Source organism: Marmota flaviventris, chromosome 10 (assembly GCF_047511675.1).
Source record: "Marmota flaviventris isolate mMarFla1 chromosome 10, mMarFla1.hap1, whole genome shotgun sequence".
Taxonomy (NCBI): Eukaryota; Metazoa; Chordata; class Mammalia; order Rodentia; family Sciuridae; genus Marmota; species Marmota flaviventris.
The window spans coordinates 71,350,400-71,366,299 of NC_092507.1; the positions used below are offsets into that span (position 1 = coordinate 71,350,400).

The 15,900-nt window shown below is 41.6% G+C and overlaps 1 protein-coding gene across 1 annotated transcript in view; it reads right to left on the reverse strand.

The window, feature by feature from the left end:
* Mcoln2 (mucolipin TRP cation channel 2) overlaps positions 1–15,900 on the reverse strand; it is a 55,365-nt gene that overhangs the window by 19,753 nt on the left and 19,712 nt on the right. The window contains exons 3-7 of the mRNA XM_027935271.2: positions 14,693–14,866; positions 12,363–12,516; positions 3,244–3,328; positions 3,045–3,141; positions 931–1,030 (exon numbers count right to left, since the gene is read on the reverse strand). Of these exons, the coding sequence (XP_027791072.1) occupies positions 931–1,030; positions 3,045–3,141; positions 3,244–3,328; positions 12,363–12,516; positions 14,693–14,866 (610 nt within the window). The remainder of the gene's footprint in view (positions 1–930; positions 1,031–3,044; positions 3,142–3,243; positions 3,329–12,362; positions 12,517–14,692; positions 14,867–15,900) is intronic.

Consider the following 15,900-nt stretch of genomic DNA (forward strand, 5'->3'; position numbering starts at 1 on the left):
AAAAAACTAAAATGGAAACCACAGGTATTTTACATTTTATTTCATTCTGGTTAAAAGGAAGTTCATCCAAACAAAGCTTGCCAATTAAAGAAAAAAAAATGCTGACCATCCACCACTGACATCATTTTGACCCCTCACTGGGCAAACAGGGCTGGGTCCACATAGCCCATTTAAACATGTGCATTAAGAGGTGTTTTTCATATATTGACTGAACAGATGACCCCACATTTGTACAAGTGACAATCTGGGCTCTGAGGCCTTGATCCTCCTCCTCCATGGTCCAAGGCTCAGATCAAAAACATACCTTCTTCAAGAATCATTTAAATTTTATTTCCCACTCTATCCCAGTCGAATATATCTTTTGCTTGCTTTCTCTTCATTCCTCCAGCACACCCCTCACCTATACCCACCAGAAACACACTAGAGATTTTATCAGCACATAATTCTCCCTCACTACGCCTTTCGTTTTTATCTTTTCACCACAGGTCCTAGCAATTCATATACACCCACTTCTGTTCTCAGAGCTTTGTTTCCCATACTAATCCTTTGATATCTGACTTCCTGGAAGGTAAGTACCATTATGACTCCTCATTTTTTCAGAGAAAGGTACTAAGACCGAGAAGTTTAGAAATTTGCCCCAGATCACAGGTAAACAGGACTGGGATTCAAACCCAGGCCATCTGGCTCCAGAGCTGGAGTGCCTAACCACCAAGTCACATGACTTCTAGCAGATGAGTAATCAACACTTGCTGAACAAAAAGCACAAAGCTGTGGGACATGCATCACAGAATACGATTTTCAATACATGGACTTCCAGAACCCTTTCCCCCTATCACCATCCAAATCAACCACTCAGATACTCCAAATCCCAAAATAAAGTGTTGAAATCCATCCCATAATCCGCAAAGGCCAAGCAGAGCGCATACTTACTAGAGCCAGATATGTTCAGGTCTTTACATTCTTCAATATCAGCATCACTGTCAAAATAGATTTTGATTTTGCCACTGTGCGCTTTATTATTGAAGGTGATCTGGAGACACAAGGAGATTGAGAGGTTATAGCTCAGCAGAAATTAAGACTCACTGGGTCAACTCTGCTTTAAAAAGTAGGGGCATCCAAACTGTGCTGACCCAAAGAAAAATATACTGATAAAAACATCCTTATCACATGATTTCTTCACAAGGTTCTATTAGTAATCTCAGGAACTAAAATATGAAGTCACCCATCTTTGACAAGAGAACACAATGACCCTCATTATTTTTTTTTTAAAAAGGCATTTATTTATTTATTTATTTAGTTAGTTTTTTGTACTGGGGATTGAACCTAGGGGTGCTTAACCACTAAGCAATATCCCCAGCTGTTTTTTATATTTTATTTTGTGATAGGATGTCACTAAGTTGCTTAGGGCTTCACTAAGTTGCTCAAACAGGCTTTGAACTTGTGATCTTCCTGCCTCAGCCTCCTGAGCCACTGGGATTATAGGCATGCACCACTGTGCCCTGCTACCCAGAATGGCATTTAAAAGCATTTGCTTCCATTCTGTCCTATGGGTATGAAATCCTAGGCTTTTATTAGACTGAAAATTCTTTTTCTGTTTGCCTCAAGAGCTATATGCAATGTTTTCAGAAATTACAGACTTGTTCCAGGGCTGCAGGCTGAACTTAAAATGTCCTAATGCCCTCACTTTCCACATTATAGAACCCAAGTCAGTCATTTAAATCATTCATGGCTTATACATGATGCATGCTGAGGAGTTCTTAGGGTAAACACATTGAGAAATCCAAATAAAAGAGCTGGGAGAGCTGAATGTATAGGTGACCAAACCCACATGCCTGAGCATCCCTGAACACAAGCTAAGTTCTGTGTAATCCAGAACATCACTGAGACCAGCCAGAGCTCTAGAGATAACTCAGACCAGCCCACTTCCCACCTATGAGCTATGATGGCTTCCAAAATTACTTCCCTAAATTACTTCCCTCAAGCCTTGGGAAACTTGAGCAAAGTCCAAAGAACTAAACAAAAATGTAAAGCCAATGCTTTGATCCCCCCATTGCTGCCCATGTCATGACAAAGCCATAAGTGACTCATCCTTGCAGACTCTTCTCCTCCCTGATTCTCTCCTGCCTCTGTCCTTGTCCTCCAGAGGATCCCAGGGCAGCCCTGCCCACCCAGCTCAGGGCGATAACCATTATCTTCTTGTCCAGAATCAACCCTCCTTACCACATGTTGAATGTGTCTCCCTCAAAATCCACATGTTGGAAACTTCATCCCCAGGGCAACAGTGATGGGGAGGGGACCTAATAGGAGGTGACTAGGTCATGAGGGCTCTGTCCCCATGAATGGATTCATGTCATTACTGTGGGAGTGGGTAGTTGTTCCCTAAAGCGGCCCCTCTTGCTCTCTCACGTGCTCTCTCACTGTGTGCTGCCTTCCACCATGTCATGATAGCAAGAAGGCCCTTGCCAGATGCAGCCCCGCCAGCTTGGATTTCTTAGTCTCCCAAACTATGAGCCAAATAAACCTCTATTTACAAATTACCCAGTCTATGGAGAAAATGGGGGAAGATACCAAACAAGGCAATTTATAATGACTTATTTACTTAACTTTCTGTCTGCTCTCTCCTCGGTCTATAAGCTTGGGGTGGGGCACATGCCTGGAGGGCATAGCACAATGCCTGGTGCATAGTAGGGACTCATAGTATTTATTAATTGTGGGGCTTGAAAATACTCGATAGGACATTCTCAGAGATCTCCCTTGGAAGCTGGGAAAAGTACCAGAGACTGAAAATACATATCAGAAGCATCTCTTTGTATATTCAGAAGAGTAGAAGGTCAAAGCCAACTTTGAAAACTCCACTCAGATATCTGGTTAGAAACAAAGGGCTTCTTCAGAGGTCATGGTCTCTGGACCACGGACACCATCAACTGCCACTAGAACCATTTTAAACACAGCCACATGGAATGTCTCTTGGTGTGATTTATACTCTGCAGCTACAAAAGCGGAGAGAGCAATTGAAAGTGGCTTAGTAAAACCAAGGCACTTGCCGTGTTCCGGAAGATGTAACAGTCGGGTAACTCACGGGAATGAATCGTCTGTAGGTCAATGCCTTTAAGGTGAAAGGAGATGTCAACTTGTAAGAGCCTGAACAAAACATATTAAAAGGTGTAAAATGTCAGTTTCACTCGTCCACCCTCCTTCCCCCTCCCTCAGCTCCTGGGAAATGAGACTTGAAATCGTGTTTACCGATAGAATTCCAGACTGAAGAACGGGGACTGCATCCAGTCCTGAGGGTCCTTGTCGAGTGTCTGAAGGTCCAAGTTAGTGCAGTCTAGGGAAAGGCCAGGACAAGCAAGGGCAGTGTCAGACAGACATCTTTTGCTAAAACTAGTGCCCGGAAGTGCCATGTGAAGCAGGCTACTTAGAAAGTTTCAAAATACCTCCCCAGACAATATTTACTAATTACCAGAGGAAGAATAGCGACCTTTCCGTGGAGAACCTGGCAGACCCTACACTCCCCCAGTGACCAAAGTTAACATCAGTCATGAGATAAACAGTCTGTGCCTCCTGCCATGGTGCCAAGGATGCAACAGTTATGTGCTATTCCTGCCCCAAGTCACTGTCTCAACCCAGTCCTGAGCAAACAAACTCCCAAAGTGCAGGACAGTCCATTCTTTAAAAATGTTAAGAGATTGGATGCAGTGGCACATGCCTGTGATCCTAGTGGCTCAGGAAGCTGAGGCAGGAGGATTGCAAGTTCAAATCCAGCCTCAGCAACTTAGTGAGACCCTGTCTCAAAATAAAAATAATAATAATACTAAAAAGGGCTGGGGGTATAGCTCAATGGTTAAGTACCCATGGGTTCAATCCCTGGTATCGAAATTTTAAAAATTAAAAATGTCAAGATCATGCAGGCATGAATGGTGCACACCTATAATTTGGCAGGCTGAGGTAGAAGTATTGCAAGTTCAAGGCCAGCATTAGCAACTCAGTAAGACCCTGTCTCAAACATTTTTAAAAAGAGAGTGGGGCGGGGCTGTAGCTCAGTGGTAAAGTACCCAGGGTTCAATCCCCAGTACACAAAAAAGAGCCAAGATCATAAAAGAAAATCAAATCCAAGCAAATGTCTTTTGCTCTAGATTTTTAAAAAACTAAAGACATAATAGCACAAGGCAAGATATGATCTGGATGGGATCCCAGGAGTAGGGAACAGTTTCTCTACAGCTATAAAGATGGTTAAGATAATTGATGAGTTGAGAATAGAGTTTGTGTATTATGGTATTGCATCAGTGTTAATTCTTCACTTTGAGCACTATACAGAGATCACGTAGAATGTTCTTGTTTGGGGAAAAATGCGCACTGAAGTATTTTTAAGCAAAGAAACAGCATATCTATGCCTTCAGGAAAAATATTTATACATACAAAGAAAAAGTAAATAAGATAAGACATTAGTATTTGGGAAATCCGACGAAGAGAACACAGGATATCTTTGTGATGTTCTGTAACTTTTCTGTTAGGTCTGACACTTTCTTCATAATTAAAAAGAGAAAGGAAAGGAACCCAGGTTGCATGCAAGTAAGAACAAATTATCAGCTATAAACTATAGAAGAATAATCCCAAAAGCCTCCCATAAAAATTAGTCTCATTATCATGGAGCCCAACACCCTTGTGTTAGAGGTTAGTAAAACCAAGAGGTCTAGAGGTGAGCACCTGTCAAGGTGACCTGGTAACAGAACTGGTGGAGGCCAGCCTGGCCGAATCCCCCCAGCTATGGCTGTGCCCTCTGTGCTGTCTTTGACATGGAGAAGTCAGGACCTACTATAATGTGGGAGGCCATCCTCACAGGTGATTTGAGTTACCTCCCTGGCTAGGCGAGAAGCACTTAGGCACATCCTTGTGTCCAGAGCTTTCCCCACCCTTCTCAGGTCCAAGGGCTTGTCCGTGTGGGTGTGTCTGGCCACTACTCCTGAAGATCCAATCATCATGCCTGACCTTGGGACATTGCCCCCCTTAATCTTCATTGGATGGGATTTTCCCCAGAATTTTTTGTTCCCCAATAAAAGTCCACTCCCTGGCATGTTCTCTCTCTCTCTCTCTCTCTCTCTCTCTCTCTCTCTCTCTCTCTCTCTCTCCCTCCCTCTCACTGGCCTCTTCAGTAAACCTCGCTACCCTAATAGGTAGCTGGAGGCTGGAGGTAGGAGAAGCCGTCCTGGAGCTGGTTTAAAGGTAATTAGAGTCTGTCTCTTTAATTCAAACTCTCTTGGGATTTCTCAGTAGCTGAACCTTCATTTATGAAGTCTGTGCTGGCTGAGGGCTAAACTACAGTGCCTGGCACCAGCAGGTCCTCCAGCATCTTGTATACTCAATGGTTCATTCTTTCAGAATGGCATCCCAGGATTTCAGCTCCTTATTTGTTTCCTTATCCCTCTAACTGGAGCACAAGGTCTTTGAGAGCAAGAGCACAACCATATTGCATCACCAAACACTTGCTGCCTACCAGACAACCGACACTTAAAAGATGTCTCAATATGTGGGACACACTGCTTTTTATAAAAATCAGACATCCTGAGCCAAACATGAGACACAGAGCTGAAGAGACAACTCAACAGCATACTATAGGAAATGTGCTAGGGCTATATATTCTCTCATTTAATGCATCTTTCCATTTAAACCTTAAAGCAACTTTGTGAGATGGGCACTGTTGCTGCCATTTTACAAGTGAACACACCAAGGCACAGAGCAGTCAAGAATCTCCTTAAGGTCACACAACTGGCTGGTGTTTATCCAAAATTTAAATCTACCTCTCTTGGTTCCAGGTCAGGAGCCCTGCTGAAGCTGACCTCTGAACATGTGTTTTAGAAGAGTATCAAAGATCCAGGCTCCCCACCTGACTCTTCATTTATTCAGTAAATATTTGCTGAAAGCCAAGCACTGTGCTGGGCACTGGAGGTAAGCAATAAAAGGACAGATGTGGCCTCCGTGGAGCTTACCTCCTAGTAGGGGAGGTAAATGATGATTTAAAAATACACACACACACATATACAAAAAATAATTTAAGGTGTGAGAAGATAGTGAAGACAAAGTGATGTGAATAACTTGGTGGGGTGGCCCTAGTCAAGGACACGTGGTCACAGAATGGCTCTGGAGGAGCTAAAGGTGTTTGAACTGAAACCTTTCGCTGAAGGAGGAAGAACCACCCATGCATAGATCCAGGGGGAGTACTGTGAATGGGAAGCCAGCAAGCAGTAAGGACTCCAGGCAAGAAAGAGCCTGGCTCATTCCTCAAACAGAAAAGACACTGAACAGAGAACTGAGGACAGGGTTATGAGGAGCTTGGTGCAACAGGTAGGCAGCCAGCTCCCATAGGGACACAGACTTTATTCTCAATGGAATGGGGAGCCACTTTGAAGCCAGAAAATGATATGACCCAATTTACATTTTTTAAAAAAGACCACTCCGGTTGCATGGGGGCTGGGCCGGGAAGGGTAGAAATAAGACCAGAATCAGGAGAACATTCTAGGAGCAAGAAACAGCATGGACTAGAGTGGTGATTGTAGAAATAAAGAAATCAACACATTCAAGCAAGGGGCTTGAGCAACTGGGAATATGATAGTGTAAAACAAAAATGCTGTTATCATTTTCCAGGATGGGGAAGACTGAGAAAGAAACAGCTAGGGCCAGGGGTGGGTGGGGAGATGGGGAGGTCTGAAGCTTTTTGTTTTAGACACAGGTTTGAAATTCCTTCCAGACATCACAGTGAGGTTGTCAAGCAGCCAGCTGAACACATGAACAGTCTGGAGTACAGAGGGAACTCAGGTGAGAGGTGTAGGTCTGGGTGCCCCAGAGAAAGGGCATGACTTCTTAGAGACACAGGAGTGTCACCTGCCATGTAGGCGAGGCTTTAACTGTGGCCTCCCCTTGCACTGCTTTGTGACACAGAGGAGAGGATTGCAGGAAAGAGATGCAAGGAACATGGAAGAGGGGAAGCCAGAAGACAGTGTCCTGCTCTGTCACACCTCTCCAGGAGGCACCAGCCCTGAGGCAGTGGGTAGGGAATGGAGGAGGTTAGGGACAAATCACAGTTAACAGGATTCAGGTGGGAAAAGACAGGCAAGTGCCCTAACGGCTTTTGTGAGGAAGTGATAGGGTGGACAAAGGTATCTATGCTACATGCTGAAGTCACTGAAGACAGGAGGTGCAGACGGAATACAGAAAATGAAGTGAAGTCACTCAAAAGGTAGGTCTGTGTGAAGTTAAAGATGTTTAGTTGGAAAACATTGAACCTGAGCCTCAGAAATGCAATGTGCATGAATCACAGGGATCTTGTTGGGATGCACACTTGGCTCAGGACTTGACGATGGGGCCTGAAATTCTACACTTCAAGCTCCCCTCAGGGATGCTCATGTTGATGGTATGTGAGAAGCACTATTGCCACTATGATTGCATGACTTTGGCTTAGTTGCCTAGTTTGAAGGAGTAGCAGTTTTCTCCCCTGTGAAAGGAAGGCCACGCTTTTGATAATTAAGGAGCTTCTAACTCTAACATTTTTATCCTAAGGTGAATTTAAAAATATCAATTAAATCAATCTGAATGAATGACTACGTTCTGAAAGAAATAATGTGTTCAAGACAGATGTGCAAGACATGGTCCTGGGTCTTTTTCTTCTGCATTTCATTGACTGTAAGATGTATACTATTTTGCTTTAAACATCTCTAAATCACTTTGGATGTTTTTAAATTGATGGCATCTTAGATTCATGGAAATAGGACAGAATTTTGTCAATTAATTTTATGCTATTTGTAAAATTTGCCTTTTAAAAGTCTGCTTAACTGTTCAAATCCAGCATTGCTTTGTAGTTATTGAGCTACACATTATCCCAACTCATTTTCAGAACTCTGAAATCTGGTGACCTTACACTACAGTCATTGCCACTGAGGTCGCCAGCACCTGATGGCAACAAGACAGATTTGTGTTTTTTTTTAAATACGGCAAATGCCCCAAGTAAAATATCAAACCTCCAGCAGAACAAGCTGATATATAGAACAACAGCCTCACTGTTCAAATGAATCTTATTTACAGAGCAGAATACTTTGGCCAATGAAATAACAGCCCTCTTAGAAGGAGCATGGGTGAGACACATTATTAAAGCAGACAGGAAAATAATGAAGCAATCATCATGACTCATGTGGAGAGAAGAACATGAGCAATCGCACTACAGATGCTCTTCAGAAACTAAAACTGCACTAAAAAAAAGTGCAAGTTTTTAGTGAAGTTTTTTAGTGCAACTGTAGTGCATTACTGAAAATAAAATATCATATAGGGTGAGCATCCCTGATCCAAAAATCCAAAATCTGAAACATTTTGAGCACAGACCCGATACAAGTAAAAAATTCCAGTTAACTTCACTTGATAGGTAACAGTCAAAATGAAGTTATGCTAATAATGCTGTATAAAATTACCTTCTGGCTATGTGTATAAGATGTATAGCATGCCATGTTTAGACTTGCCCCCCCCACCAAGTATCTTTTTCATTATGTATATGAAAAATACGAAAGAATCTGGAATCTGGAACACTTCTATTCTCAAGCATTATGGATAAGGAATATTTGACCTGTACTAAAATAATAACCACTTAAATATTGGGGGGAGGGAGAATCTCTTTTTTATAGGATTCCTAATAATTCTTTCAATAAGGCTGAACTGGAAAGCTACCATTCTAGAGGCAGAAATGGGAGGGATATAGCCATCAATATTAATTAAGGGAAACTTGGTTTGATCTACACAGCCAACTACAACTAAATAGAAAACCACCAGGAAAGCTGGGTGCACAGGCCGATGTCTACATTCAGCACAAGGAAGGATGATTCTCAGTAGTAAAGAAAGTGCAGAATGTATGAGCAGCTAACCTAGGACAGCTTCCATCAATTCACCTACTTAAACTCTCACGTCACACGGCCGAAGTCAAATGCAACTTCTATTTGTATCATCTGCAGGCTTCCTCCACTGTGTCCAAAAAGGGTTTAAAATCAAATAGCAAGTATTTTTTAAAGTCTTTATACCTTTTTGATATGTTGTAAGATTCTCTTTGACAAGTTTCAATTATTAAGTCAAAGAATACAATTAACCTGCTTAAACAATCTCTCTAAACAAAGTCAAATTAAAAACCAACCTCTCTTCTTTGGTAAAAAAAAAAAATCCATATTCTTGCAGAAAGGAAACGAACAAAGGCACTACTGTCTAATCATAAATAAATCCTGCTTTGCAGCCCTGCCCATCCTACCTAGCCAGTGATATTGACTTTGGCCACATTTCTTTAACCAATTTTCCAAGAAAAGTCAATTGAGAAAAACAGCATCTGAATCACTGAACAACAGCTGTATGGTGCAGCCACTTTTAGTCACACATTTTCCAAAGGGTGAATGACTTGTAGCTTACTTGAAGCAGAACTTTGGGGGGTTTTGTCATTCAATCAGGGTGACAGGACAAGCCATTAGTCTACCTGTGAGTCCTCCTACCTCAGATACAGGAATCACCTACAGGGAGGGCATAGCTGGGCACCCAGCTAAAACATTCAGAGGAATCAAGATTAGCCCTTTGTAGATGGGACTACCAGATGGGTCTCAGGTGAGGCAGTGCTTCCAGAGCCATAAGACAACATTTCAATGTTGTTGGCTACAGAACCAAACAACATCCTCTAAAAGGTCTCTGAGAGCAACCTTGGAGCCATGCAGCACCTGGACCCCAGATTATATGGCTTAGGCTTCTTCTTCCCAAGTCAAAATTCTGGAACACATTTACTCACACAGAGATTCTAAACAGGCAGACTGAGTTAAAACCAGTGTCTTGTAGGAGTGTTCTCCTCTTGTGTTACCAAGGCACCTTAAAATCAGGTTGTAGGACATACGGTCAGATTAACTGTGTTAACACCCCATTTAAAAAAAACTTCCAAATTTAAGCTGATATTAAGACCACTACTCCATATCATTAGTGTGAGGATGGCCTTAGGCTTGAGCCTAAGCAACTCCATTTTAAAAACTACAGTTTGAATAACTCTGAGGGTCTCCTTCCATTTCCATGCATTTTCCCTTCTCTCTCCCTTTCCCTCCCACCTCTCATCCCTGTTTAATGTTAATCTTCTTCTCATGCTCTTCGACCATACTCTGTTCTTAGTTACTCTCCTTATATCAAAGAAGACATTTGGCATTTGTTTTTTAGGGATTGGCTAGCTTCACTTAGCATAATCTGCTCTAATGCCATCCATTTCCCTGTAAATTCTATGATTTTGTCATTTTTTAATGCAGAGTAATACTCCATTGTGTATAAATGCCACATTTTTTTTTATCCATTCATCCATTGAAGGGCATCTAGGTTGGTTCCACAGTCTAGCTATTGTGAATTGTGCTGCTATGAACATCGATGTAGCAGTGTCCCTGTAGCATGCTCTTTTTAGGTCTTTAGGGAATAGACCGAGAAGGGGAATAGCTGGGTCAAATGGTGGCTCCATTCCCAGCTTTCCAAGAAATCTCCATACTGCTTTCCAAATTGGCTGCACCAATTTGCAGTCCCAAAAGTACATACAAGAGGAAGTGAGGGGAAGGGGAAAAATAATACAAGGGGGACAAACGAATGTCAGTAGAGGGGGCAGAGAGAGAAGAGGGGAGGGGAGGGGAGGGGAGGGGGGATAGTAGAGGATAGGAAAGGCAGCAGAATACAACAGACACTAGTATGGCAATATGTAAATCAATGGATGTGTAACTGATGTGATTCTGCAATCTGTATATGGGGTAAAAATGGGAGCTCATAACCCACTTGAATCAAATTGTGAAATATGATATATCAAGAACTATGTAATGTTTTGAACAGCCAACAATAAAAAATTAAAAAAAAAAAAAAAAAAAAAAAAAACTACAGTTTGAAACCTGCAGTCTCACCAGGCACTTCCAACAAAGCCCTCCAGTATGCCATAAACAAGTTACTTCCCCTCAATCTGATAAACAGAGTGAAGCCTCTGGCAGGCTATCCTCACCTGATAAGAGGGAAAGGCGAGAAGATCAGGGTGGAGACTACCAGACCAGATGTATCTGACCCCAGGGTTAATGATGTCATGGAGAAATCTGGTGGTAGCTGATAAGGATTGAAAGGGAGGTCAAAAGCCCCCAAATTTAGTATAAATAATAGAGCTGATGAACAGGGATTCAGCCAGCCGAAGCAAGTATGCACTCCAGCTGGAGAGCCTGATGAGGACCTGACATCCCATCACTTGTCACCGTTTCCTGAGCCTCTGTGTGATCCTCACGGCTCTCAAACTCTACCCACCTCGTCTGGATCTTGGTGAGAGCTGCAACTTCTCCCTACGACCCTCTCCTCAACCAGTCGTCCACTCCATGTCAGGAAAAGCCTGCCTTGATTCCAGACCTGGTCACGGCGGGGCGGTCTGAGTGAGTGTGCATCTGCTCGACATAAAGCCTAAGGCTTAAGACTTTTGAACTTAACATGCAGAGGGAATGTCTGTCATTAGCCTGTCATGATTAAGTGTGTTTTGCAGTGCTTAGAATTAATCTAGAATCGTTTGCTTTGAATTGATTATGTCTATTGTAGTGCTTGGCATTAAGGATTGTCATTTTCTTGATTAAGAACCTATAGAGTGAAATTGTACTGAGTGATTTGAGTTAATAAAGCATTGAAAGGGGCAGAAGTGCATGGACATTCTTTATCTCTCCCCTCGACTGCATACATCGCAATTTTACCCCCTTGACAGTAACTTGAGGAGCCATAATGGAATAATCTTTGCAACTCTAGTACAAGCCACTGTGAACACTGTGGGCACAGTGGCCATCCAGAAGTTTGTTGAATGAATGACAAAGTTCTGGGTCAAACATTTTGCATTTACACATTACATATGGTATTCTTTTACTTTCCTAACAGAATGGTGCACAACAGTTCTACGTGATTAGCTGTTAACGTTTTATCAAGCAATCTCCTAAAAGAGAAAGTTTGTAATCACAATTCACCTTTAAAGAGCACTTACATACTTTGTAGGTAGTAAAAACAAGTATGCAAGGCATTTTTGCTTACATTATTTCATTTGATACATACAGACTTTTTTTTTCAAAATCTAATCACTCCCTAATGGGGAAAAAAAAAACTAAACAAACATGAATACTTATGCATTTATTCCCAAACTAACAATTTTGAGAGACACCAAAGAGATCCACAGATGCTCTCCCTATCCCATTACCGGAGCCACAGTTTCCTGAGCCAAAGCTTCTGCAGGCTAATGCCAGAATAGGTTCACTCTCAAACAAGGACTTTGCTCTCACCACAGAAGACAACAAAGTCACATAATGAAATTATTGTTGTGTTACCTGTCTCAATGTCGCTATCAATGTTCAGGGTCTCATTAGAAGAAGGCATGGTCCCTTTCTTGTAATGCTGCTTACAGATTTTTAAGCCAATTCTGTTGTCTTCATTTTCTCCATAGTCAAGGGTCGCCAGGGAAATGTTCTTTAGACGATGATACTATTTTTAAAAATAGTTAAATAATATTTAAAAAACACATAAACACATATGACCTTTTTAAAGTTTGGTCAGAAGTCATAGCATATGGAATGCAGTTTTAGCCACTTTTTATTGTTTATATCCTGCCCCCCTCAGTAGCACTTTCCAATTTTAAATAACACAAAGTCATTTTCTCAGGCTGCAAGGGAACAAACTACCCCACAGAACTCTAAACTAAAGCAAACCTGCTCACAGCTGGCTCCCATCTCCCTCAGAGCCCAAGACAGGGTCCTGCTGATCTCTCAGACCTTACTGCCTACAATGGTCCCCGTGCTCCACGCCACAAGGTCACAACCAGGGAGCTCCTGGAGCTTGCCAAACACACTTCTGCCTCTGGTTTTTGCCGTTCCCTCCACCTGGAACCTAGCTCACGCCTTCAGGTCCTGACTCAAATATCACCACCTCAGTCAGGCATTCCCTTACCAAGCCAATGAAAATTGCATATATCAAAACCTTACATTGTACCCCCAAAAATGTATGTGTGTGTGTATGTGTGTGTGTGTGTGTGTGTGTGTGTGTGTGTATATATATATATATATATATATATATATATATATATATATATATATATAAAATTAAAATTAAATTTAAAAAAACTGCAAGCATTGGGCTGGAGATATAGCTCAGTTGGTAGTGTGCTTGCCTCACATGCACAAGGCCCTGGGTTCAACCCCAGCAACACACACACACACACACACACACACACACACAGAGTAAACATCCATCCCATGCCAAACGCACTCCTCCTGTCCTATTCCATAGGAGTGATCACTCTCAGAGAAGCTACAGCTTACATTAACACAACTAATACCAGCTTACACTAACACAATTTTGCTATCTGCACTAACAGGACTTCACTAGCTCCCATCTTCACAAATATCATTTTACTATTCTAGGAAACTTTTACCTAGGAACACAAAAGTTGTTGCAGATAATTATATTGTTCAGGAATACCCAAAAGACTCATATAGGTGGCTAAACAATTCGAAGATTTAGTCTGATAATAATTCCAAGACTTTTTGAGACTATTTCCCTGACCCTCGTCTTGCTAGATCCACCAACCGTGAACAGTTATAGCATGATCCTTACCCAATTCTAATCGAGGACCCCCACATTAAAGGACTCTGGCTCTACCTGAGGCACCGTTTGGACTGTTCAAAGTGGCATCTTCCTTACTGCTGCAGCAAGGATCTCAGCTTTGCTTATCAGCATGTTTTCGGATAGTGTTCTTAGGGAGCTGGCATTTGATACTATACATTTCATTTTGTTTTATTTGTCTGGCTCTTCCCTTTACAAAGGGCAGGGATTTTGTTTGATTCACTGATACATCTCCAATGTCTGGAATAGTACTTGCTAACACTAGGAACTCAAATGTTTATTGAATGAATGAATGAAAAAGAAAAGACCAATTTTTCTCCCCTAAATTCTCTCCTCAGGTCCACCAGTCTGTTGTCTCATACCCATCCAGACACAACTGTTATATTCCATGTTCGTAAGATTTGGATAGAATTACTAATGCTAAGACATCAAAACTGAGACCAACAAAGACTCTTCTTAGTTTCAAGTCTTCATCAAGGCTTCTGAGATGATAAATGTCTTGGTTATTTGATCTGAAGTAATCTCCCCAAAGTAGTGAGTATGAAGAAATAAATTAAAAACAACAAATCTTAGAGAAAAGGTCAAAATAGGCAAACTTTACTATGTGGTTCCAAAAATAGTAATAAACATTTTTCATTTTTTCATTTACATCATATATTATTTTTGTTTGCTTGCTAAGACAACAAGGCTATATATATATATATATATATATATATATATATATATATATATATATTTATATTATACACTTGATCTTTTTTTTTCTTTTGGTACCAGATATTGAACCCAGGAGTGTTTAACCTCTAAACCACATCCCCAGCCCTTTCTATTTTTCATTTTGGGACAGGATCTCACTAAGCTGCTTAGGACCTCACTAAATTGCTGAGGCTAGCCTTGAACTTGTGATCCTCCTGCCTTAGCCTCCCAAGCTACTGGGATTACAGATATGCACCACCATGCCTGGCTCAAGTATATATATATTCTTAAGGTATAGGTCAACATAATCTTAAAGAACAGGTCATTCACAACAAGTACTTGCCTGATGAATAACAAAAAAGATGCTCTCATAGGCGTCCTTTTGAGTATATACACTGCAACTGTAGTCATCTTCATCTATTCCAGAATATCCTTTCAAAAACAAGTGCTTAAAAGCAACAGTGTTATCTTCTTTGAAAGCAACCACCAATTGGTTACCTAAACCAAAACGAACAAGCTGGAAAAGAAAATCATATAGGAATATGAACTTGACCATTTTCCAAGGAAGGAAAATGTCTTCTGATCATTCACCTTCTGCTCAAACCCTATAAGAAAAATCATCTCAATTCCTTGCTTGATACCAATAGCAACAATGACAAAATAAAAGTCCCCTCAAAGAATAACTTCACTGAATAAATTCACTCAAAGAATAACATCAGCAATTCTAAGGAGCATAAGATTGTGTTGGAGCTCAGACAAAAACAAATCCCTAAGCATGGTGCTGTGACAGGCTGAGTATCTTGAACTTCAGCAGCAGCCAAAGCACAAAGGTCTTCCTGACCTTCTCTCCCCTCCCTACCTCTCCTGAAACACAGGAAGGGCCTTTCTCTGAAGTACCTTTACCTAAAAGTTCCTCCAGAAGGAAGTAATTGCCATGAATCCCATCACTATAAGCTCATTAAACAGGAAAGATTAATTCAAAGGAAAGAGGACTAGAGTTAACACCATAGTCAGAGTCCAGAGAAACTTTGTCCCAGGCTATTGTCTGTTCTTCAAGCCCATTTATCCCCACCACCCAAAAAACCCCCAAAACAAAAACAAAAACAAAAAACATTTACTTACTGCACTACTCTGAGTTCTCCAGAGAAACCGATCCAATAGAACGAGGGGGTCTATTAGCTTGACTCCCATGATCAGAAGTTAATTTGCCCCATAGCAGCTGATTAGGGGGCCAGGGAAAGCAGGCAGCTGCTGAATCAAAGAAGCAGGAAGTCTCAGAAGGAGACAAAAAGGCCAATGGGGTCCCAGTGTGAGGCCAAAAGCCTGAAAACCCTGAAAGCGGCTGGTGCTGGTCCATATTCAAAGGCTGATGAACTGGAGGCTGATGTACCGCACAACAGGGGGAGAAAAATGGCACCCAGTAGAAAAGGGATGAATGCAGGAGAGAAAGCTTCTCCAATTTTTTGTTCCATCCAGGCCCCCAGCATAGTGGATGGTACTGCCCTCATTAAGCGCAGGTCTTTCCCACTCAATTTGCTGACCCACATACCA